This window comes from Physeter macrocephalus, chromosome 5 (assembly GCF_002837175.3).
Source record: "Physeter macrocephalus isolate SW-GA chromosome 5, ASM283717v5, whole genome shotgun sequence".
Lineage (NCBI taxonomy): Eukaryota > Metazoa > Chordata > Mammalia > Artiodactyla > Physeteridae > Physeter > Physeter macrocephalus.
Window position 1 is genome coordinate 3,285,256 of NC_041218.1, and position 25,357 is coordinate 3,310,612.

Below are 25,357 nucleotides of genomic sequence, written 5' to 3' on the forward strand. Positions count from 1 at the left end.
AGATAGCTAGTGGGAAGCAGCCGCATAGCACAGGGAGATCAGCTCGGTGCTCTGTGACCACCTAGAGGGGTGGGATAGGGAGGGTGGGAGGGAGGGAGACGCAAGAGGGAAGAGATATGGGAACATATGTATATGTATAACTGATTCACCTTGTTGTAAAGCAAAAACTAACACACCACTGTAAAGCAATTATACTCCAATCAAGATGTTAAAAAAAAAAAAAAAAAAAGACCCGGAGGCAGAGAGTGATAGAAAAAGCACAACAGATATGTAAATGTGATAACGGGAATAAACGTGAACACTGAAGCTGAAAAAAAAATAAAATAAAATTTATGACCTTTTAAAACTGAGGGATATGTAACCGTTTCTCTGAAAGGTGGGTTGGATGGAGGCATACAGACACCCGTCTGGATCAAAGAGCCCAGGGGAGACATTTCAGATTTTCTCCCTGAACTATAACTGTGATATTCTAGTATAATTACATTCATAAAGCACATATATTGATTCTTGCAACATGGACATATTTTATGTGGTCAGCGTTCAACATATCCCACCAGAATGCATCAGGGAAGACAAGGGGTCTTGGGTGGAGGCGGTCATATAGGCAATGTCGTCTCTTTAGAAAGCGTTAAACATTTTCACAGAATAAGACTTCGTCATTTGCTAATAGCCGTGTGCTTGAGGAAGGGGGGCAGCGTTTGCTATCTAGATGCTGGGTGACTATTATACCTCAGTTCCTTGACTTTGCCAGCACACAGTTTATTTAAAACAAGTTTTGTATAATGTAAAAAAAGATTTTACAGCCGTTTCAAACTTACAGTACAGCTGCAAGTATAATACGAAGAACTTGCTTCCCCTGAAGCATCTGAGGATGAGTTGCCGCCCTGATGCCCTGGGGGTTGTGCATTTCCTACAAACAAGGCCTCTCCTACAAACCCACAACAGCACCATCAAACTCAGGAAATCAACACTGATGCACGACTATGGCCTAATCCTCAGACCCCTTTTGGGTCTGGCCAATTGTCCCAGTAACGTCTTTTATAGCAAAGGTCGCAGCTCTGGAGCACAGCGCTGCATTCGGGAGACCGGGGGCCACACCTCCCACCCTGTCCCAGGCCAGCACCACACAGGGACTCACTCTGTTCTTTGCTTTCCACGCTGGCGACTTTCCTCTCCGACACCCAGAAACTCGGTATTCTTACTGATTTGATCCACCCCCCGAAACGTAAACCATTTTCCATCACCCTGCCACCCCCTCCTCCCGCTGCGGGGGCTCCCACTCCCCACAGCAGGCTGCCCTTTTGGGTCCACGCCCTCCTTACGATTCTCAGGCTCCGACTTCCCACGAGCAGGGGTTCCCTGCATGGACGCCTCCTCCCTCTGCCCAGGTCCTGACACCCCACCCAGGGCTCCCTTGTCACCTGGCTGAGGTGTAGTCACCCATGACTCCCCTGTGCAGAAGCCTGCCTTGTCCTACCCCAGCCAAAGGCTTCAGGACTGAACCGGTCACCAAGGGAAGGGGGAGGGGAAGGAAGGGAGGGCGGAGGGCGGGAAGGAGGAGAGGAGAGGGAAGGAAGGGAAGAGGATGGGAGGGAGGAGAAGGAGGGGAGGGTAAGGGAGGGAAGGAAGGAGGAGAAACAATAGGATGAGAAAAGATGAGGAAGAGCTGGTTTAAAATTTCAACACCCAGTGGATATCTTAAAGTGTATCCATGTGTATCTGGAAGAGGGTAGATTTCAGCGAGGCTTTTACATTCTCTCTCTCCATAATACTGATTAAAAGTAGTATATATTACCATTCTAAGTGGAAACAAGTAATAAAAACTTAAACCCCTTGTCAACATAGCTTAACATATATACTAAAAGATTACGTCTAATGATAGATGTTATTCTGTGTGCATGCATTCTTATATTCATGTCCATTTTGTCTCACTACCTATGGACTGACAGCTACAAAGTATAAAATAGATGGCTTTAAAAAATGCGTTTAAGGTGCTGTATTATCACTCAACAACTGTCTAACACCATCTAATACCTTCTTCTAGGAGAAAAAATTAATGGGAGCAAAAGCAGATATAACGTTTAGCCAGAGGTCTCTGCCCATTTTTCTTTGAATTTGACTATTTCAAGTACACGATTCTACTTTATCTCCATTAAGGGAAAAAGGCTGCTGACTTATTTGGCCCCATATTTCCTGAAGATAGCACTTTGTAAGGTGTTTTTCTCCTTTTTCTAATTCATTTTTCAAATTTTGGCTTTTTCGTTGTTGTTGGATAGCATTGAAGAAGACAGCTACTGCCCCACGTTTGATTTATAACCCCAATCACATGGCTCTTCTCTATTTTTCACACCGGGGGAGCCCCAAGAAGCATCTGGGAATTGGGAGAGAATGAACACCTCCCCTTGTGAATTTCTCTTAGCCCACAGTAACTACCCAGTGCCACTTCCGTGATGAGACAATTGGGAAGATAATAAGGAAACTGGTCCAGGGAGTCGGAATTTCAAAGAAAATTGGTCAACCATGCTAATAATTGCAGGGCATATGTTTTAAATGTATAGTATTGACCAAGAAAATACGTCTACTTTAATTTCTAGAAGGGAAGAAGACTGGTATAGGAGACAGACTTTTTCTAAAGCTAAACCAACACTTACTTAATCCTCTTCCCAACAATTACTAGAGATAAGCCATAACGGAAAAGAATATATTAAAAAAAAAGAATGTACATATATATGTGTATAGCCGAGTCACTTTGCTGTACAGCAGAAATTAACACATTGTAAATCAATTATACTCCAATAAAAGAGTAAATTAAAAAACCACAATTACTAGAGACCCTTTCCATCCACAAAAATCTTTGTTTCTCTTTGTAGGCATCCAATACTCATTGAACTCCTGCCATGCATGGAGTGCAGAGGGCATAGGATCGGGGTCACCCACGATTCACGTGATTCTGTGTGGCTCCCGTTCTTCTAACTGTTAGGAGCTGACATACGTTGAATGTGACATTATGAGTTCTGTGTGCTTACATATGAACACTCCTCACGGCAGTGCCGTGTTGGCTGGTTCATTATTAGCATGTGAATCTCCCGGGGGGAGCGCGAGAGCCTCAGACCACTGTCTTCTTCCATTGTCTCACCTGTTTTGAAGCTGGACAACTGGGGTTCATAACAACAGCAGAGCTCATGAGAGTCAAGTGTGACTTTAATCTTTCTTTTCCACCTTTTCCTTAGTGAGTCTTCAGGTTTGCTTCTTTTGTTCTTTCTCCGTGTCCAATGTACCGAGCACAGAGAACTCTGAATGACCAGCCGCTGTATTAACCAGGAGAAGGATGGCACTGGCAGAGACACGGGCTTGGTCAGATGGTTTGGGGTCTGGTGCCAACTCTGCTATAACTGGCTGGTGGTTTGGCTGCGTCACTGAGCTCTGTGCCCGGTTTCCTCAACAGTGAATCAGTGCAAGTGAAGTTACCATCACCACCATCCTTTTTGTGATAACACTCTTTCTTCCTCACAAGAACCCATGTTGAAGTCACCGTCAGGAAGCACTGACAATACCAACCATCCTCCTGGAGCATCAAAGAAAGTTTAATTTACAGCTAGCAGAATAAGTGATAGATATCCTCAGGTCGTAGAAGCTAATTCACGTATGGTATGATGGGAAGACTTTATTAATGTGACCACTGCTTTACTCCACTGTGCTGGAGAGCTGGGAATTAACTACAAGCAGAGTCAAAATACTCTCAGAGATGAGTATAAAAAGTACTGTGGGTCCATATGAGTGTCCAGGGACGGATCCTTGAGACGGAAACACTTCCGCCTCTCTCACAGCTCCCCCTCTGCCTCCTTAAGCTTGGTTATTTCATGATAACCAAGTGGGCAGCTTATAAGCGGGACCAAGAAACAAGAAATTACCTTTGACAATCCAGAGCATCGCTACCAGGACACCACAAACTGGTCACCTGTGGGCCAGATGTGGCCTGCAAATGTTTTATTTGGCCAAAAGGAAAATGTGTCAAATTTTAGTTGGTTTCCAACATTTAGAAATCAGATGTTTATATAAAAATATGGATTCTGAACTTGGGTTGAAATACCGGAAGATAACAGTTTCTGAAAGGGGACAACTGACTGGGGCCGAGCAGTGTCCGTTCTCGTCTGTGTCCCCCCCGCTGCTCCCCATTGTAATACACGAAATGGGGTTCACTCATTCACATCCCTTCCTTCCCCACTAAGCCTTGCGTTTGCCCACATTCTCTTAAACAGCGAGGTTTGGGAGAAGAAGAGATGCCTGGCTACAGAAGCATCTGGTTTTCCCTTATTCCTTTCTTCTCCATTAGCATCAATAATTAAGTTTGGGATCAGTTCTTTTTATGTCTCCTTGTCTAAAATGGAAACTTTTGTTAAGAGCTAGCTAGACGTTTCCAATCTAATTCTTGTAATTCATTTGTGCTAGGCAATAAGATAATGTTCCCTGGTTTTAAAAAAAGTCACCTACTATTCAAACATGGGTAGAGGACACGGATGGATATTTTACTGTTGATCAAAATAGGCCAGCAGTGTTTGTTTAAGAAGAGGATTCCTTTAGTCCAGAAGAAATGCTCCCTTACGTGCATCTAAAAAACTAAATTTTCACCAGTAACCACTAAGTGGAAAAACAAAATTGGTATTTTCCAAGTGTCTTTTTTGAAAAGTGATCCAGATTATGAAATCAGGCTCTGACACAATGAAAGAGCAGTCAAATCCTACCTAAGGCATCGTGAAGTGAGGCAAAGGCAGCAAAGTACAACTTACTGTAGACGGCCAGGGCACGAAGCGCTAGGGCTCACTGGCTACCGGAGGGTCTGTGAAAGAGACGCCACACCCCCTTACCTGGCCACCATCATGTTTCCAAAAAAGACGACCCAGTACATCTAGCCAAATACTACATTTTGACTTCACTGATCCAACAGATTTGGTGATGACGTAGAATGTACGTTAGGATCTCTCAATGTGTTCAGTTTTTCATTATTCAAATAAGCACCACTGTATGTGGCCAGAGACCCCAGGTGTCTGGAGAAGGTGTCAAATCTGCCTGGCTCCTGGGATGGTCCCTAAAGTTGCTCTATTGGGTCGGCATCGGAAAAGAACAACCAGAGATTCCTACTAGGGCAAGGATCCTAGGTCATCTAGTCCCCAAAAGCCACAGGGACCCTCCTGAGACATCTCTTACTGGTTAGCTAGTCTCCACCTGGAGAACTCCCGGGACGGAAGCTTCAATGGTCACCGTGTGTACATACGTCACACCTACAGTTACAAACACATCATGATGCTCCTAACTCTTCTGGATTTTTCTTTACATGAAGTTGAAACATTGTTCCCTGAACTTTACCCACAGGCCCCACCCCAGGGCTTCCCTCTGAAGCAAAAGAGAAGAAACATGTGAAGTCTGCCAGAAGGTCTATATTCAGTTAGAAAATTCATTTAGGCCAATCTCCTAAACGTATGATTTTAAATGGCATATTACATTATTTTTATTGCTTTTGACCATCTTTCTTCGTTTACAACATTTCTAAAAAAATTAAATCAGTGTTCATAGTGTTCTGCATCTTGTAAGCATACAAAAGTATGCGTGTGTGACGGCAGGAGATAATGTTTTAAAGAATATTTTGGTTTTCTAGATCACGTGAGGTGGCATTTATGGCACCCTACAAGGGCATGTGAATTAGCTTCTTTTCTAGGAAGTTCTAAGGTATAACTGTGACTTTAAGTTCAGTCTATATTGGCCCCAAAGTGTAGCATTTTGATGTCGATTTTATTCATCCCTTCAAAAACTATTAATACTTATTTGTTGAGGACCCGCTGTGTGCAGGCAATGTTCTAGAAACTGGGATCAAAGTGGTGGGTAATGCAAAGTTCCTGCCACACAGAGCTGACATCCCTGGGTGAGACGGGCACTGAAAACACATGAAGATCAGCAGCAGGTGTGAGATGCGCTGTGGGGAAAACTGACCAGCACCTGGGGGGCGGGGGAGGGGGCCCTGGGCGTGTCAGTGGGCAGCTGTGCAGGAAGCGGGGGAGGAACGCTTTCACAGATCTGCTCCCTCGGGCCTTGGGCTGGGTCTCCAGGCCTCCAGAACACAGCGGGCGCATGTCAGAGCCCCGGCACATTGCTGGCGCTCGGTGAACGTTCATGTATCAATATTCAGTCTGTTATGAGGCTGCTGTGCAGATGCCAATCAAACAGGCCCTGCCTTGGTGAGCTTGGCGCCTGGAAGTGAGGGGTAGAAGATACAAAAGATAAGAGCGGCAAAAAAATGCTCTCAGAGCCCCGAGGAGGGAGAGGGTGTGATCAGAGGAAGTTCACGGGTTGGACCTGGGAGGTTGTGTAAGATATTTAACAGGCCTCGAAGGTTTAGGTAGAGAGCTTTATAGGTATTGAAATAACAGAAAAACCTAAGCCATTTTTTATTCCAACAGTGGCCCTAAAAGAAGGGCAGCAGTGGTTCTGAAGGTGTGGTTAATTTCGTGGATGTTGAAGGTGATTAAGAAAAGGCTGTAACTTTTACCTGCGTTCCCTAACTTATGTTATGCACATTTTGTGTTCATCAAAATAGTCTTATTGCCTTCTTTGAGTCAAGTGAAAAGCACATGCTATACTTCTGAACTTTTAATGCTAGTAAGACATCATTTTTATCTGTTTTGTATTAGTTCCTTTAACATTTCACTTGGAAACTGGTCGTGCCGCTAAGTGTTTGAAATGCTCTAACCCAGGAATAGCGCTCTACAGGTGGGGTAAGCACGGGGGGGCCAGGCTGAGGGGGGCCTTGAATGCTATTTTTTTTTTTTTTTTTTGCGGTACGGGGCCTCTCACTGTCGTGGCCTCTCCCGTTTCGGAGTACAGGCTCCGGACGCACGTCCGCGGCATGTGGGATCTTCCCGGACCGGGGCACGAACCCGTGTCCCCTGCATCGGCAGGCGGACTCTCAACCACTGCGCCACCAGGGAAACCCTTGAATGCTATTTGAAGGGGCCGTTTGATTTCCACCTGCCAGTCAACTGCTCACTTACTCCCCTTTCACCTATTTTCTGTCTATCTGCCCTGGGTCCTGAGACAAAAAGGATTTAAGGCAGATAGGAATTAGTTCCTTTAACATTTCACTTGGAAACTGGTCGTGCCGCTAAGTGTTTGAAATGCTCCAACCCAGGAATAGCGCTCTACAGCTGGGGTAAGCACGGGGGGGCCAGGCTGAGGGGGGCCTTGAATGCTAAAGATATAAATGCATAGATAAAAATAAGCATAAAAAGAGTGGATGAGAAAAGCAGAACAATGTAAAAATAAAGACAAAAAAAAAAGACAGAGAGAAATCCAGGAAAACAGCTAGAATAACAAATGTGTGTTGCAAAGACCTACCCACATGGGCTATAAACGTCACTCTAAGCTTTCTGGCAGCCAACACAAGTCTTATGGCCTTGACGCAAAGCCCATAAGATCAACACAGGTGCTTACGTTGGAGATTAACCCTTTAGCAGATGTGTGAAAGCAAAGGCCTTCTGGGAAATCCTTCCGCTGGGCTTTCCAAGTTACTGTTTGATGGCGTTCTGCTAATAATTTGGCCCAAACAGGGGCACTTCTGAGAGTGAAGGGAGGGGCACTAACAACAGTGACCTGGCCTCCACTGGTCTTCAGGAGCTATCACCTCAGGCTCTTGTTGGGGAAACTGGGGCACATGCTTACAACATCGACTCGGTTCTTCTTTCGAAACTTAAAAAAAATACCTTGGTAAACATTTTGTTAGATCTCCAGCAGTCTGTCTACTTTTTTGCCAGCGGCCTGTTCTTGGATCTTCAACGTGGCACCTCCTAGGAACTCTTTGAGGACATTTCCAGTGAGACTTACAGCAGTAAATAGAAGTGATCGTGCGAATGTTTCTCCTGGGGTTTCTGTTTCTGATGTTCAGTCTGAGGCCTCCCTTTCACATTTCTTTTGTGTCTCAGCGATCTCTGGTTGCCTGCTGCCATGTGGCGGGGAGGGTCCTGTTCAGGAGTGCATCCCCTCGCGGTGGTCACAGACGCTACGATGCTGATGCCGGGTCCCGGGGGTGAGCAGGGGCCCAGTGATGCCGGGTCCTGATGGTGGGCGGGGCCCAGTGATGCCGGGTCCTGATGGTGGGCGGGGCCCAGTGATGCCGGGTCCCGGGGGTGGGCGGGGGCAGCAGTTAGCCGCCGTCCTTAGCGCTTGGGCTCCTTGTCTTTGAGGCCACTCAAGGCACAGCCCCACTTCCTGCTCCGGCCAGTGTCCACTCCAGGAGACCCCCACGGCCAAGCGTCTCGTTAACTGTGCAGGGCAAATATGTTAGCCCGCAGCTGTTGGAGCAGGGGGTGGGCGTCCCCTCTCAGCCCCCTAAATGAGGCTATCTTACTCCATGATGACCTTCAGCTCCCATCCCCTGTCGCCTCCGCTCTGATCTGAATTCTGGGAAAACAAACTTTATTTTTAATGTTTTGGTAACCGTGTCTTTCACCAATCGTGCCACATATCCTAGTCGTCGGCTTTCATTTTCAATGTGGTCCATTTATATTTACTTTTCAAAAACCCTTCCATGTCCTGTTCCATTGAAGGTCTCCTTTTCGGTGGCCCAGGGGAGTCATTTATTTTTTACTGTTATGTTTCTTCTACCATTTCACTTAGAGTTTATTAATTAATTAATTTATTTTTGCTGTTGGGTCTTCGTTTCTGGGCGAGGGCTTTCTCTAGTTACGGCGAGCGGGGGCCCCTCTTCATCGCGGTGCGCGGGCCTCTCACTATCGCGGCCTCTCTTGTTGCGGAGCACAGGCTCCAGACGCGCAGGCTCAGTAGCTGTGGCTCACGGGCCCAGCCGCTCCGCGGCATGTGGGATCCTCCCAGACCAGGGCTCGAACCCGTCTTCCCTGCATTAGCAGGCAGGTTCTCAACCACTGCGCCACCAGGGAAGCCCTACCATTTTACTTAGAAAAGAGAGAAATGTATGTGCCCAGGAAGACATTCGGCGGAGAAATAACCTTTAGGAAGTAGGGTCTGGTACTCGGGAGGGAAGTGGACTGGTCAGAGGGAGACCCTGAAGGCAGACTAGCGAGTAAAGGCTGTTACCACCTAGAGTTAGGGTGCAGGAGGAAAGCAGTGGATGGGTCTAGGGGCACTGCTGTTGCATCAAATAACATTATCTATTTTTCATGCACATTTCAAGCAGCACACTACCAGGATATGACCTCCATTTTGCAGAAAAGTTTGCTGGCACCAGGCACCAGCCCAGTTCAGACACTTGCTGGGTGACAGGGAAGTGCTACCTGGGAAAGTGAGAAGTTCTGTTTCTTTGGTTGTTATCAGGGAGCAATAGGGCTCCTACGGAGGGTACGCTGGGGGGCTGGCAGCGTCTACTGATGAGTATAGCATCTTCCAAAGCATCTGTGTAACGATGCTCGTGAGATCACCTGCCTCGAGAATCCCTCTCCTTGTTCTTGGAAACTGCAACCTCAAAGGGAGTAGCTCCAAATGTTGGAGAGATTGAACAGATGGTCTCACCCTCAGACACACAAGCAATGCTCCAAGGAGTTTCAAACCCAGTTCCAAACATTCACCTGGACAAACCCACAATTAAAAAGGGCAGCCCAGGTCAATGCCTTGGGAACTTGGATTAAGAGATGCCTAGAGGATTAGGTAGTTTACAGAACCAAACCATTTGTTTTCCCCTTTCACATCCTGTTGTTGAGACTTGCTATCAGCCTACATGTTTGAAGCTAATTAACAGACTTGCCTCAATGATGCAGACTATTTATTATTAACATTATCTATTTATTATATTCTTTATAATGATAAATGTTATATCGTTAGCATTTATGTTATTATTATTATTATTTAGCTTTGAGGCTCCTCATTTATAGTTGGATGCGAGTGCTTTGAAATAACCTGAATAGAAGCGGCATATATAATCCCTACGTTGGGCCAGGACATAGGGGACACCTGCTTAGCTGTACACTGTAGGGGTGAGTGTGAACCAGTGTTACCCCAGGTCTCTTTGGAGGGATCTGGGTCTTCCTTTTCCCCCATCCAAAGACGCACGACAGGCAGAGCTGTCCTTCAACCGGGAGTTCTGGGCAGCAGCCTTCCCTCGGGAGACCTTCTGTGGGGTGTCAGGATTGTAGCCATTTCTGTTCCTTCCAGTCACGGGGTCTCCACGAATGTTCCTTCACAAATGCACATTTCTGTTCTCTGAAATGATGTGTTATCTCTTTCACCTCCCCGACCACAATGCTTTAAGACAGTAGCTCCCTGTAAGAAAATGTGCTTTACTTCATTCTGTAGGACAAGGTGAGCTCAGGATGGACCTCAGCCTCCAAATATGTCCCATGTCAGTTTCCGCATGAGGGGCGCACTCACTTCGTTCAGGGGATGGCACCACACGTGACAGGTGCGTGGCACGCGGGCATCCCTCCCCCTCACTGCTGCACGAGGCACACGTGACGCATCAATCGCTGATGACATTCTTTCTCACCGAACCTCGGCCTGGCCTCTGAATCCTTCTCATCCACTGTGCCGCGGCCAGCAGCTTCCGGTCAAGGGGAGCTGGGCTGCGAGACTGACTCTGATTTTCCACCCGGCCTTCTCCACTGCTCCGTTACGAACAAGACTCCAAGCGCACTCACTGGCGCAGACGCACAGCCGTGTGCGTTTTCCCACTTAATTACGGTTCCCAAGGGCAGGATGCGGCCGGGGCAGCTGGCAGCACTGGGTGTCTGAAGGAGTAAAGGCAAAGAGGGGACATGGCACGGAGAGAGGAAATATCAAGAAATGGGGAAAATGTGGTTACTTCCTAACACTGCCAAGACCCAGCTGTGGAGGCCCCTCAGGCAGAGGCACCCCTGAAGCCACCAGCCGCTTCACTGCCACGCCTACCCGATGGTTGGTTAGTGCTCCGAGACTGCGGCAGTCATGCTCCCTTCTGGAACTTTCTACTCTGCTAGTGTAAGCGCAGACCCAGGGCTCCCAGCTCCAGCTTGTGAGGGATGAGGGCGTCTGTTCGTGGGGAGGCACTAAGTAAGGGGTGTGACTTAATTTCATGGACGCTGTAACCCTCTGTAGCCTCAGCCCCAACCCTTGGATCCCGAGTTAGTAGCCAGCAAACATCTAAGACATTCTTAATTGATTGCTGTGGTGATGACAGCTGTGATCACATTCGTTACCATTTATTAAGCATTCGCTACGTATCAGATACCAGGCTAAGCTCTTTACACGCATTCTCTTGATTAATCCTCCTGACTGGATGAGACAGTACAGTTATTCCCCTGATTTTCCGGATGAGGAAACGGGGGATTTAGCAAGCTTAACTGTCACGCCCGAGTCACAGAGCCAGTAAGTGGCAGAGCCTTGAGTCCAGCCCAGGCCTTCGGACTCTGACTTCACTGCCCCGTCACCACCTTTTCCATATGCTTCCTGATGGCGGCAAAGCTGGCAATGGTAGAGGCCCCCGGGAGAACTTAACAGTAAGGGCAGTAATCAGGACAGAGTCATTCACTTTATTATCAGCTTGGGTCCTATTTTGTTTCCATTCGACTTCAAGATGGAGAAGCCCGTCTTGATAAACTAGGCTGCTGACGCGGTGGCCTTAAGAGCAGCCCCTACACCAGGGTTTCACGGCGGGAGGCGGAGGCTCGCTCTGCGGCGCGAGTCACTACTGCAGGTTGTTTCTCTCCTCGCTCAGAATGGGAAGGAAATGTTCTAGTTCTCTCGTTTGTTCCAAGAAAAAGATGTTCATTTATTTATTTTTAAAAATATAAAAAATGTTTCAGATGAAGCTGCACACACCTGATTCACACACGGGGCCCGTTTTCCTGCTGGTGTTCAGATGTTTCCCGGAAACAGGGATGGTGGAGTCCTCCTGACAAACTTACAGGGAAATGAACCGTGTTCCTGGGCTTCAGTTTGAAGAGGAAAGGCCACTTCTCTACACAGAGGCTGTGATCGTGAAAACTCAAGAGCTCATGAACTGGGTGCTCTGACTCAGTTGTTCAGGGTCGAGTTTATTTGGGGAGGAGAAGCCCAACCACTTCTCACAGCCCCGTGAAACGTGAGGATTTATTTCGCCCGATGACCTGGAAGAATTCCTGGAGGAAATGGACACTGGAGCCGTCTTCTTCCTCTAACACGTCAGAGTTACCTTCCAAAGACACCGTCTGCATCCCACTACTTTCCCAGGGGGCCCTCTCCTGCCTTCTGGAATGTGGTAAAACCGTTAAGAATGGTCTCTGGTACTCAGCCTACCGTGGCTGCCCTTGGTTCTGCGTCCCCGAGAAGAACAGCAATAGAGTTTTCTGTCCTCTCTTTCTTATTCGAGAAGGTGATATGGGTCTCGGGTGGGGGGAGTCGCTGTGAGTTGAGTTGTGTCCCCCCAAAGATGTGGCAAAGTCCTAACCCCCAGCGCCTGTGGACAAGACCCTATTTGGAAGAAACTATAACCAATTATTTGTACATGTGACCAAGGTAAGAGGAGGCCGCTCGGGGTTCGGGGGCCCCGTGACTGGTGTCCTTGCTAGGAGAGGCTCTGGAGGCCGGCACAGGGAGGGGCTGCGCCTAGGATGGGGGAGGGGCTCGGAGCAGACCCTCCCCCCTGCTTCCAGGAGGGACCAGCCCCGCAGCCCACAACCCGCGTTCAGACCCCGCCTCCAGGGCTGTGAGAGAATGAGTTTCTGTTGCCTTAGGCCACGCAGTCGCAGCAGCCCCAGGAAACTCACACAGAAGGTGAGCGCATTTCTCTTTAGCGATAAGACTGGGCTTTTCCAGGACTGGAGGGTGCGGGTCCCAGGCTTCTGACGCAGGTGACCCCAACAGCTGCGGAGTCAAGCGTCCGTCCGAGGCACCGGTCTCAGGGCGAACCCACAGTCACATCCACGCTGCCCGGGCGAGCTCACCGCTGCCAGTTCAACCCTCCTGGGAGGGGATAAAAATGGACCCTTGCCTGAGAGGAACCTTGGAGGATGCACGGGAGTTCATCAGGCAGTCAGAGACAAAAGCCTGGAACTGGGGAACACTGAGCTTAGGGAACTCTAAGTAGGTCTGTTTGTGATAAGAGTAAAAATTGCAAGGTGTCAGAAATGGGAATATGTTACCACAGGATATTCAGTATAGTTCCCTGTTAGTTATCTATTTTAGGTGAAGTACTGTGTCTGTGTTCATCCCAATCTCCTAATGTATCACTTCCCCCCACGTTCCCCCTTTGGTAACCGTAAGTTTGATTTCGAGATCTGTGAGTCGGTTTCTGTTTTGTAAAGAATCTGAAAAAGAATGGATTCACTTTGCTGTACACCTGAAACTAACACAACATTGTAAATCAACGGTACTCCAGAAAAAAATGCCTTTCAAAGGTTCAAAAAAAAAAAAGGGAATATGAATGTCAAGTATTATACCATAAGAATGTACTTTTCAAATCGTAAGAAGCTGGAGAAATATTAACGTATTTCTGTTAGCCATCTCCCAGGGTCATTGAAACCAACTAAGCATGTAAACAACGGCTTACTGGTATACCCCAGAATAGATATGATTCCATTATAAAATGTTATGTCATAATACAATCTTTTGGATGCAGCTGGCTTCACTGCCAGACCCCAGAGATCTGGAAAGGAACCTAAACCTCTATATTAAAAAGGTAAGTGAGTTTCCACGAGGTTCTACTGAATATGGTTTACACGTGTCTCTTATGCAAGTATCTGGTGATCACCTAAAACCCATGCCGTTTAGATACAAATATGGACACAGATAGATGGGATCTGGCTATGTAATGAGTGGATATGAGCGTTACAAACATTTCCGAGTCTTTACTTACCTATATTCTATTTTAATCTATGTTTAATCTAGCAGTGTGCAAAGGTATAAAAATAATGTATGTACTTTTAAGTGGTCGCATACTTAATAAAAATTACGAACTTGAAAATTATAAAAAAATATAAAAGTGGCAAGCTTTGAGAAACCACAGAAGAAATGTTAATGAAAAATTAGAGAAGAAAGTACATGACGATGAGACTAAATGAAACGCTACAGTGAGGAGGAAGGACAAGACATACTACAGCAGACTAACTGGACATTAAGAGGAAAACAATACACCAGAGGTCTAATTAAACAGAAGTACCGACTGCAAGCAGTTGATGAGCTATAATCCACTATGACGGCGTTACAACACTCAGCACTACAGTGTAAGCTAAGGGGACAGATCCACATCAGATAAACCTACCAGAAACGATCATAATAGGAAGTCCACGGGCAGGAGGAAGAAGGGCTAAGTTTATACGGGGCTGTCACAATTTCACATCTGCTATGATACCTAGCCCTTATGGACTAATGTGGTGTGGGTCTGCGTCTGCTCTGACTGCGCCTCTATTGCAGCTGGTTGGGGTCCACCTTGCCCTAGTTACTAAATCCTTTGACCATAATCTCTGCCCACGCCGAGTATCTGTAGTTCCCTTCATGACGGGCCAAGCAATTTTGAATGCGGGAGCATTCACAGATTTTCCTTCCCCTAACTGACCACAGAGAACCGTCCAGTTGCCCCTACATCTTCCCTCAGCCCAAAAAGGAGACATTCTTGTGTTGCTGTTATTCTGGTTGCATCTGAGAGGCAAAGGTAATACCCACAATAAAGTCCTGCAGGAGGAGGAGGAGAAGTTAAATGTTGGTCAAAGGCTTTCAACAGTCTCTCAGAGCAGCTCTGGGATGTGAAAGAAATACACAGGAGGGGACGTGGAGTTTAATAAACGTTGCTGTGAGCCACACGTTGGGGTCTACATTTATATCTACTGAGAAATGTGGGAAAATAAAATTATTTTTGGATCGTAAATCCGCCTCTTACACGCGTGCGTCCACAAAGTTGATCGCGACTCGCAGGCTGCAAAGACCCCTCCACACGACGACTCCTGCTCTCTCACTTTTCTTCTCACTTGCATTTTTGCCCCTCTGGGCTGCGTTTCACATTCTGACCCTACCCACACCTTTATCTGAAATGCTACCTCACGTGTGAAGCTTTCCTCAAGGCTTCTTCACCAACAAAACAGCCCAAGCAATCCAACCGAGTGTGTAATCATTTCTCCTTTGAAATGTCATTAAACCCACCTTTGCATCCCCAACGGCTGTTACCCCCAGTGCCTATGGTGTGAACTGGGTGTCCGCTCAGCTCTCCTCACCGCACGATCAGGATTTGGCTTCAGGGTGCGCTAAGGCACTTAGTGCTGTAACTGTGTCCAAGCCGCAGCCGTAAACTGTAAAGTTGGCTGCTTCAGTCACCTCATCCATTCTGCGGTCTTTGTAAATTTACGTCTTTTTAGAAAATCCCTTTTTTAAAATGAGGTTTTGATTAGGTTTTAGGGGAAAGGTTGATTTGGGCATACAAGTTACATTAGCCAGAAAATAGGTTATTAATAGAAAAAATTTTAAAGAGCAGTTTTGTAGGAAACAGGGCTAGTTTATGTTTATCTTAAGTGGCAATAGGCTAAATCTTTAAATAGGTTTTAAATGATTCAGAAAATCCTGAGGTGGCAACTCCATGATCAATTAAGAGTTAAGTTTCTTAATAAAATGGAGCAGGGGATGGAGATCAGATCAGATGGTCTCTGAGGTCTCCTATCCTTCAAATTCCAGGAATCTGTTCCGTTACTAGTGGATCCAGGCATTTGTGGGGAGGGGCGCCCCAGCCTTCTGAAGCTGAGGTCACGGTGGTCTCAGGGGCTGAGTCATGTCTGTGACCTGGGATGGCCGTACGTGTTCTCTGCTTCTGTTTTCCTTCACCGTGACAACTGAGGACCTATCTCTTCACACAAAATATCCGCAGACCACACAATACAAGCAGCTTTATAAAGAGAAAACGTCCTCAGACTGGCTGGGACACAAACATAAAAAGAAATGTTATCTCCCCCTCAGGATGGGACGCTTGCAGGATGGGAAATCTGCACTTGAACGACTGTTCAGTGACCTCCACGCACACTGTCCAAGTGGCTTCCCAACATGGGTGCCATTTTTTCATCCACCGCACGGACGTGGGAGCTTCCTTGCCTGAACCCGGGGCCACAGATGTCCTGGAAGAACCTTTCAATTTCAACCCTGGGCTGGAGTCTGTGGAAACTGGACAACAGAAGGCTGCCGTCCTCAGAACGAGGCCATTCCCACTAAACTCTGGAGTGAGAAGACCCTGCAGAGCTTAGCAGGAGCTAAGGGAAGCAGAGAAAGAATTTGCTGATAGATAAGAGGCTGGGTTCCGTGAAAGATGACGATGGAGCAAATACTAGTGAACGTTAGTAAGAACCCAAGAACGAGATCCAAATCGTGACCGCCTCGGCCAGTTACAACACGGACCTTGAGGCCCCCAGCTTACTCTCGGCCTCGTATTTAAACCTATTTCTGGTACCTGATGTCTGCCCTCGTTTAGAGACCTTCCTTGAGGGAGGTTCTGTCACCTTTCCCACCCAACCATTCTTTCTAGGACGTTCTAAAGTTCTTCTTTAGATCGACTTCAATTTCCCCTTCTGTATCTTATCACGACCTTCCGCATTGTAAAGCCACTTCCTCCTTCGACAGGTAAGACTTCAGACTTCTGACCCTGCAGCTCCTGTCAGGCTGCTGTCTCTTTCCCCTAGTGGGTCTGCTCACCACATTTCCCAGTCTCTGAGCTCTATACACCTCTGCACTTCCCCAACGTGTAATATCATGAGAGTCCTGCCCTGGGGCAACCGGTCTTGCTGGCAAAAGAGGAGTCCGGTAAGATGAGCTTCAAGGGGACTGGGGGCTAGTGCTGCATTTCAGAACCGCCCCCGACCCCCCAACACACAATTTTCTCCCATCACATTATCCTAGGAGAATGTCTGGGACTGAGCTTGGTGAGGAGGGGCTGAGATTTTGGATGACAACGCTGATAAAAAGAGGCTGAGGTCCCGAACTACTGAGTGGCTATCACAGGCAGTCTGATAAAAGATTCTTCATTCTTCACCCGGGGCCGTAGGATTCAATCGTACCTGGTGTCGGCCTGTCTCTGCCCGTAGTGTACTTTCACCCCTTGAGATTATCTCAGTAGATCAAGCTCTTCTCTCAGATGTACTTTGCTACAACCATATTTATTATTTCTTACCTTTCCGTGGGTTCCTATCTTATCTTTTCAAGACATGAGGACAAGATGCAAAGATATTTCTTTGTGTCCACGATGGGACTTGGTCTACTATTTTGTATATGCTGACTGGTGTGATCAAGAACTTTCTAAAGTTTGGAATAAATTATCCATGAATTCGGTCGTAGGAAAAGAATTTTTTTCCTGTCTGAATCTTCTTTTATATTATCTCAATCCTTACATATGCTTAAGAATTTTTGAAATTGTTTTATTACCTTTACAGATGGCCTATGTCCATCAATGTGTAAGATACACATTTTTTTAAGGAAAATGTAGGTGGACTTTGGGATTAACCGGCACAGCCTGTAGAAAGCACTCTGATAAGCTGCAACCCTTTATAAGGTGTAGAATATCAGTAACACACCTGGCAGAGGTGACCCAGGAAGGCTGCTCCTGCGAGCCGACGTCCGCAGCTCGCGGCCCTACCTGTCCTGGGATGGCGGAGCTCCTGCCGGGTCCCGGGGGCGCCTTAGAAAGAGGTGTCGCTCGGTGGCAGAACTCACCTTCGCACTTGAGCAGGAAGAAGTCGGCGCCGGGGCTGAAAGAGGCGCTGAAGTAGGCGCAGTTGTCCACCAGGTCGCAGGACAGGCACTGCCTGTTGAAGTTGCCCACCGTGTTGGCGCTGCAGGGACAGGGAGCGGGCGGGGCTGTCACCAGGGGCGAGACCCTCGGCTACCGGCCCCCGCGCGGTGATCTGGGGGCGCCATCCTCCCACCCGTCTCCCTGCTGGCACGCCTCGAGTGCGGGCTCTGCTGTCACCCTCCCACGGGGCCGTCCCGAAGGGCTGCCCCCCGCCAGGAGCGCTCGGCACGGCTGCTCCCTGGGAGTCACGCAGGCCCGGGCGTGTCCTGATGGGACAGCCGGGTGTGGGCTCTGGTTTCTAGCGCCTCATCCCTGTGGGCAGGCGATCGGCACCTTGGGAACAGGAGCTACGTGTTCTGGACCTTCCACTGCCCTCAGAGCGCTGCCGCCGGGACAGGCCAGGGCAGGGGCTCCGGAAACGGCAGCGGCGGGGGCTCCGGCCGCCGGCACAGCCGGGGAGGAGGGGCCGGGGCTGCTTCTCACTCCCGCGGGTTCACCCAGGGCCGCTCGGTGAAGCAGTTTCACGTCAAGAAGGCCTAGCATGTGCTTCCAGAAGCTGTAAGATACCGAGGCATCTTCCAGCAGGCCTGGAAGAAGTCCAGGTCTGAGTGTGTGGCGTGGGAAGGCTGCTAATGGGGAAGCGGTCCACAGGAGTGAAGACGCTTCACGGGAGGCAGGACAGGTCGGGGGCGGCGCAGGCGGCCGGCCGCCGTCGCCTTGGCCAATTTGGTGACGGGACTGGTGGGGATGTCCTGGCAGACAAGCAGAGATGAGCCGTCCACAGAGAGGAGCAGACGTGTGACGGCGTGGGCTCGCCGGAGTTTCCTCTGCCTCCGAAGGGCAGTGCCTCTCTCCCTAGTGCAGCCCTGACTCTCAGCAGAGGGGCCGGCGGACCGGAGGGCGGCGTGCACCCGATGGGGCTTCTCCGACTCCCGGCGGTGGGGCAGGGGAGCCTGGCCTCGGCTCCGTCCAGACCACGAGGGCCACACGCAGCAGCGTCCTCTTAGGTGGCCCTCGTGCGTGGAGCAGGAACCAGCTGCCCCCTCCTTCCCGTCTGGAGAGCAAAGGGGTGGAGGTGACAGTGCCTCACGTCCTCCTCCGCTTTACTGGCAAAAGGCTCCTCGGGAGAACCCCGCTTCAGAAGCACAAGTTCTCCCTGGTGAGATCGGGAGCTGGGGCGGGGGGCAGGTCACGAGGTTTATGCTGAAGGTGGACGGACCCTGGAGAACCCCTTGTCCTCCGCAGGATGCAGAGGCCAGCGCTGCTCCGCCCCCTTCGAGACTTCGGAACTCAGCCAGCGCCCACGTGGAGGAGCCCGGGGTAGTAGGGCCCACCCCACCCCAGTCCACCCGTACATTCCCAATCCCCAGTTCCCTCCTGTGAAATCCCGGCCGAGAGTGAGCCTTCCAAGTTCAGCTTCGACTAAGGTGAAAGGAAAGACTGTCAGACGTCTACCGAGGGAGAGACTCAGTCTGGCAAAAGCAGAAAAATACGATAATGCCTCCCATCTGGGGGCCTCGGCATCTTCGGTTATTTCTCCCCAAACTGTGTCACGCGTGCTGGCGCCTCTCCCTGCCGCCCCCCACGTACTGCTGACGGGTGTGACTCTGGAACGCGAAGCCTCTGGCGGGAGGCGGCCGCGCGCGGGGGTCGGGGGACGCACCTGTACAGCTGGCGTCTCCTCGGCAGGTCCTCCGTGCTGAGGAAGTAGCTGCAAAGACCAGCAGGCGCACGGCAGTTAGTTGGCTGCGGGGCAGGTGTGTTTCTGCGTGCCAGGCTCGGTCTCTGCAGACCTCCCCGAGGACGCGCTGCTCAGGGCCCACCGAGAGAACGTTCCCGCCCGGGAACGTCCAGCTCCACGCTGGACGCAAAGGCTGACCCCATGACTCGGTGGCCGATGCCCATCCGGGACCCCTGCGTGGGAACCCTGGCTCCCGCGGGGACTCCCCGACCGCCCGAGCTGAACCCTAGCTCCTCCTGTCACTGACCGGGCAGCCTGGAGTAAGGCACTTGACCTCTTTCAGTCTTGGCCCTAGTCTCTGAGAAGCGGGGAAAGCAGTGAACCTGCACCAGGACAGGAGCGGGTCCTGAACGAGGCCAGGCTCACGACGCACTTGGGCTCACAGCGCCCTTGGGTCCCGGCCGGAACCAGCAAAGGCTCAGCCACCCCGCACGGCCACCGTCTCAGCCACAGGCCTGGCTGCAGGCCCGACGTCCTCACGGGGACCTCGAGACGGGGGACGTGGGGGGGTCGGGCGGGAATCTAAGGGCGCGCTTGCGTGAAGAAACCAGGGCCTCGAGGCGCTGCGCGAGAGGGAGAGTGCTGAGCACAGGGTGAGCGGAGGAGAACAGAGAGGCGGCGCCGAGCTGGGGGCCGCACGCGCACTCACATCTTACTCCGCTTCTCGTCGTAGGACAGGATCTTGGTCGCGTCCCAGTCCCCAGAGGTGATGGACTGGATGTTGTCATTGCTGCTGTTAGGCTGGAACACAGACGGGAAACGGGGTGGGGGAGGGCTGGGCCCAGCCTCGCTTCTTGGCCCGGGGCCCTCGGACACAGGCTGACCACCCTTAGGCCGTAGCCCCGCCCCTTCTCTGAGTGCCCGCCTGGAGGGCCGGCGCCCACAGCTGCCCTGCGATCAACAAGCACCCAGCCCACCAGCAACTCCCACCGTGAGCTCTGCATCTTAAGCGTCAGCGCTTCATACACTGCTGATATTGTTCCTTCACCATCTGTAAATCTGATCAGCGGGTCATCATCACAGGGGGACGAGGAGGGAGGAAAGAGGAATATGGGGACGTGGGTGAGACATGGCAAGGCAGTAGAGAAAGAATAAAGAAAGGATGGAGGGAGGGAAGGCAGGGAAGAATGAAGGGAGGGAGGGAGGAGGGAGGGAGGGAGGGAGGGAGGAGGGAGGGAGGGAGAAAAAACCCCCCTGGATCTTCGTCGTTCTCCACCGTTCTTCACAAGGATGGCTTGAAACTTTATCGCATGTTGTGCGTTTGCACACACTGTCTCTCCCTGAGTGCCTCCCAGAGCAGAACAGTCATGACAACACATCACAACAGAAGGAGGAAGACGTGACCATCCCAACAGGAACGGGCTGTGAGATGCTGAGGCATATGCGCCACAGGCCGGCTGTTCCAAGGCCGGGTGCCCCGGGCACAGATGCAGCGCGAATGCTGTTAAATCAGGCCCGGGGCCCGAGGCTCACACTGTGGGGCACGGGGACCCCAGCGATGGCCTCGGGAGAAGGGAGAGCCTGTGCGGGCAGGACCAGGCGGGAGAAGCGGGCGGCCAGGGGTGCCGGAGGGCAGTGGGGGCCGAGGGGCTCCTGGGGAGCGGGGGGACCTGCCCCTGCTGGATGACTAACGGGTCCTCAGCCCATGCTGGTCACAGGGGTGAATCCGCGATGGGCTGAAGGGAACATCCAGCATTTTAAGTCTTGACTGAAGTGACCCCAAATAAGAAACCAGGAATCTGGGGCCACAGCACCCAGGCCTTAGGAGTAAAGAGCTGAACGTCAGCCCGTCTGTAGCCGTTCTGTAAGTCATGCAATTAAGTGGCTTGAAAACTAAAACATCTGTATCTAAGTCTCTGAGTCAACGTGGTCCCTGTCCTGGAGCCACAGCCGAGTTTCCGTTCCTGTTCTATCAAAGCTGCTCCATGTGGGACATTCTTGGAATTCTGCTTTGGAGATTGCCTTTTGGGTCATGTCATGAATATAAATCTTCTACTTTATATCCACAGATTTTTTTTTTTTTTTTTTTTTGCGGTACGCGGGCCCCCCACCGCTGCAGCCTCCCCCGCCGCGGAGCGCAGGCCCCGGACGCGCAGGCCCAGCAGCCATGGCCCACGGGCCCAGCCGCTCCGCGGCACACAGGATCCCCCCAGACCGGGGCACGAACCCGCGCTTCCCGCATCGGCAGGCGGACTCCCAAACACTGTGCCACCAGGGAAGCCCGCACAGAATATTTTTGATAACTTTTTTAAAAATAAAATTTTATTCCCATGCCCTGATCTCCTTAGACTCTGCTTCAACCTGGAAGCCCCACTGACTGAGGCCGAGGGCAGTGCTGACGGGAGGCCCGCAGCCCCTCACCTTCCTCCTGAGGGCAGGGTTCCCTGAGTGCAGCTCCGGGGTCCCACCCCGTGGGGAGGGGGCAGGCCCCCGGGTGCCCGCTCTGCAGGAGGTGGCATTCACCAGGCTGTCTGCTCTTCCCAAACACACCTATATTCAGCCCCCACATTCCCTGCTCAGTGATGCTCTGCTCTTATCCCGCGGCTGCAGCATAGGGAACGGCAGTGCATCTGGCTGGCCGTCGAGGTGGGATGCCCTGGGGCCACAAGGACGCTGGGCCCAGCCCCTAGGACCCAGCAGAGGGAGGAAAGGCCAATGCAGGCGGATCGACAAAGCGGTCTACACACACGTGTCCTGGGCTCAGACCCAGCAATGCACCCAGTGTCCTCTGATATCATCAGAAGTGTCATTTGTATTTTTGAGCAATTACAGGAGGCACGAACGCCACCCCTGCCCAGTCAGGACGGCTGGCTGATGAAGGCCCCGTCCATCTCCACATGGGGACCCGCCTTCCAGTTTCAGGGCTCGGCTTCCCCCAGGGAGCACTTAGCTCCCCTGCTGAGGTGGGGGGAAGGCCCCCAGGGACCCCCTCCCCCAGCAGAGCAGGAAACTAGGAAGCTCACCTGGGAGGAGGATACCATGATGTGGTAGAACTTCCCCTGCCCGCCCTGCGGGATCGCTCGGACAAAGAAGAACTTCCGGCCGTCTTTGGAGAACACTGGCTCTTCGTTCTGCGGACGAAAGCCATCGATTAAGTCTACAGACTGTTTTGAAGGGGTTGAACCAGGATAAACTACATTTTGAGATACACTTTCCATGTAATTGCCAATGAGAGATGCAGTTGAAAGGCTAAACGCTGTGTGGGGCCTTTGCTCTCCTTGGGAATCACAAGTCAAACCTCCAGTTTCCTAAGAAAATAATGAGGAATTCAGAGGAATTCAAAGGCAACGGCCTAAGCAGAGGCGGACACACAGGTGTCCCCTGGTTCACAGGACACCCAGCTCACCAAGCCAAACAGGAACTCAGCACTAAACAAGTGCAGGGCTGGGCTCCCCGCTTACCTGTGGCCCAATTCTCCAGGGGCATTTTTTTTAAACCATTTTAAAAAACTGAAACATAGTTGATTTACAATGTTGTGTTAGCTTCAGGCGTACAGTAAAGTGATTCAGTTATATATATATATATTTTTTTTCAGATTCTCTTCCATTATAGTTTATTACAAGACAGTTCCCTGTGCTGTACAGCAGGTCCTTGTTGTTTATCTAATTTATACATAGTAGTGTGTGTATATTAATCCCAAACCCCTAATTTATCTCCCCCGCAACCCTGCTATCTCCTCTGGTAACCATAAGTTTGTTTTCTATGTCTGTGAGTCTATTTCTGTGTTGTAAATAAGTTCATTTACATCACCAGGGGTGTTTACTATCTATCATGATTCTGAACAATCACAAACCTGATTTTGCCTAAAAATGGATTCTAGTCTTTCCATTCTGTGTTTTGTTCTTTTATTTAATAAAATCCACCTCATACTGAATAGCCCACCAAGGAGACAAGAGAAGAGAAAGAAAGAAAAAAAACCCCAGCAAACAAGGACAGATTCTGCGCGTTCTATGACGTAGGTGAGAGCACACGCTATTCCCGGGGGCTCACTGTGCTTATTACTCGGCTTCTAACGAGAAGGAGGTTCCACACGGGCATTTACTAGATGGCACGTGTTTGCTTGGATCTACTGTCACTTCTCCCTGGAAACAAATCAGCATTCCCAGTTTTCCCCGGAGGGAAGAATTCCAGGCTGCACTCAAAGCCAGCGCCTGTAGCATGTTGCTGCATCTTGGCCTGGCCCTCACCCCCAAAGCTGAGAAGCCACCGCTCAGCCCCCAGCCACCCGCTGTGGGTTGGCTGTCGCCTTAATAGGCAAAAGGGATTGGCGTCTCAGCCTCTAGGAAGCTCCAGCTTGAACGTTTCCATCCGTGAACACCAATTAGTTGGCTACGATACACGTTTTCTGATTCAAGGAGCCTCACGCTAATGTGAACGAGGACAAATGGTAAATAAACCCCAGCTGGCACGAGGAAAACTCATTTCCCTGCAGCGAACGAACACATGCAAATATGAGACGCCCAGAGAAATAAACCAACATGTGATTAAAGTGACATTTAATCTTCATGAATATTTGCAGTAAAATGAAACCTGTAATCTGCAAATATTTATTTTTCTATTTAGTGTTGGAAGTATGGTATTTAAAAATAGAGGAAATGGAAAAACCAGCAGTAAATCTGGCTTTTTAAATGTACTTTTATTTGCCAACTGCAGGAGGGATACCGCAATACTGCTTCCGTTTTCTGGGGAAACATTTGTACTTTTGGCAGAGAAAAATACTATGAGTAAATGTAATAAATAATTAATTCAGGCCTGAAACATTGCTGTTACACTGAGAAGGACTCAAGCATTGCAATGTCATCTTTACATTGATCCTGGGAACATTCCACAGCCGGCAGGTGAAGGACCAGCCTTTGAACCTCTCGGAGACTTGGTTTCTTATGTAGTAAATAACATTTTTAGTGAAAAAGTGCAATGACTTTTGACTAGGAGACCTGGATTTTAATCCTGGTTCTGACTTTCCTGGATTTGAGGAGAAGCGTTTCTAGCCCTCTGGGTAACAGGGCATTTATCGTACCAGGGCCGGCCTGGTTTCTCCACCTCCAATCGAGCAGATCTATGAAGAATGAGTCCTTTTTATTGGTGAAAGACTTTCTGTGAGCTATTTGTAGACTTTCTGCCCATTCTTTCTATGGTTCAGATACATTCATCTGGTCAATCTCCCTGCCTGAATTTTGAAATCACAAAACCAAAATTCTGGTTAAAGAAGAAAGATTGTCAGAAATTGACCTGCGGTAGTGACTCGTCAAACACAAGATGGGTCCTGGGTTCTACCCCAAATGGCCTCGGGCCTGCAGGGCCCCTAGTGGACCTTCCCCAGGACCCACTTTGAAGGTCACGGCAGCAGTGACGGTGTGTGTGTGCGGGGGAGGGGCTGCCTATTTCTCTGGAGTATTCCCAGAGAAGAGGGAACTTAGTGGGTCTTCACCCTCTTCTCGTGGGCTCGTGGGGGATTTGAGGGGTCCACGCTGAGGCCTAGGAAGGAGACGGGAGGAAAAGATGGGGGGCGGGAACAGAGGCTCAGACCATGGCCCCAGGACTGCCCTCGCCCACCCCCACTCCCCTGGCAACGAGCACTCAGAAGACCACATGATCTTCGCGCCCTGGGTCTCCCCAGGGTCGGCAGAACCGTCCAGACCCCAGTCCTCTCCTCCTCTGATGCGGCCCTGGGCAGCGGGGGTGAGCTCTGTGGCCCCTTTGTGACAACGCGCATGAAGTGGCTGCCAGCAGCTTCCCCGGCGGCAGATGGCAGGTTGGCCTTAAATACATTCCTAACTCGCCACCCAGGACCTCGCAGGGTCGTGAAGGATGCAGCAACAAGACAGATTTTTTATTTTATTTTTTTGTGGTACGCGGGCCTCTCACTGTTGTGGCCTCTCCCGTTG

The 25,357-nt window shown here is 50.1% G+C and overlaps 1 protein-coding gene across 1 annotated transcript in view; it reads right to left on the reverse strand.

Moving 5' to 3' along the window:
- The window catches only part of DPP6 (dipeptidyl peptidase like 6), an 824,646-nt gene that overhangs the window by 65,215 nt on the left and 734,074 nt on the right, over positions 1-25,357 (reverse strand). The window contains exons 13-16 of the mRNA XM_024129132.3: positions 22,436-22,543; positions 20,122-20,213; positions 19,395-19,442; positions 17,653-17,771 (exon numbers count right to left, since the gene is read on the reverse strand). Coding sequence (XP_023984900.1) covers positions 17,653-17,771; positions 19,395-19,442; positions 20,122-20,213; positions 22,436-22,543 — 367 coding nt within the window. The remainder of the gene's footprint in view (positions 1-17,652; positions 17,772-19,394; positions 19,443-20,121; positions 20,214-22,435; positions 22,544-25,357) is intronic.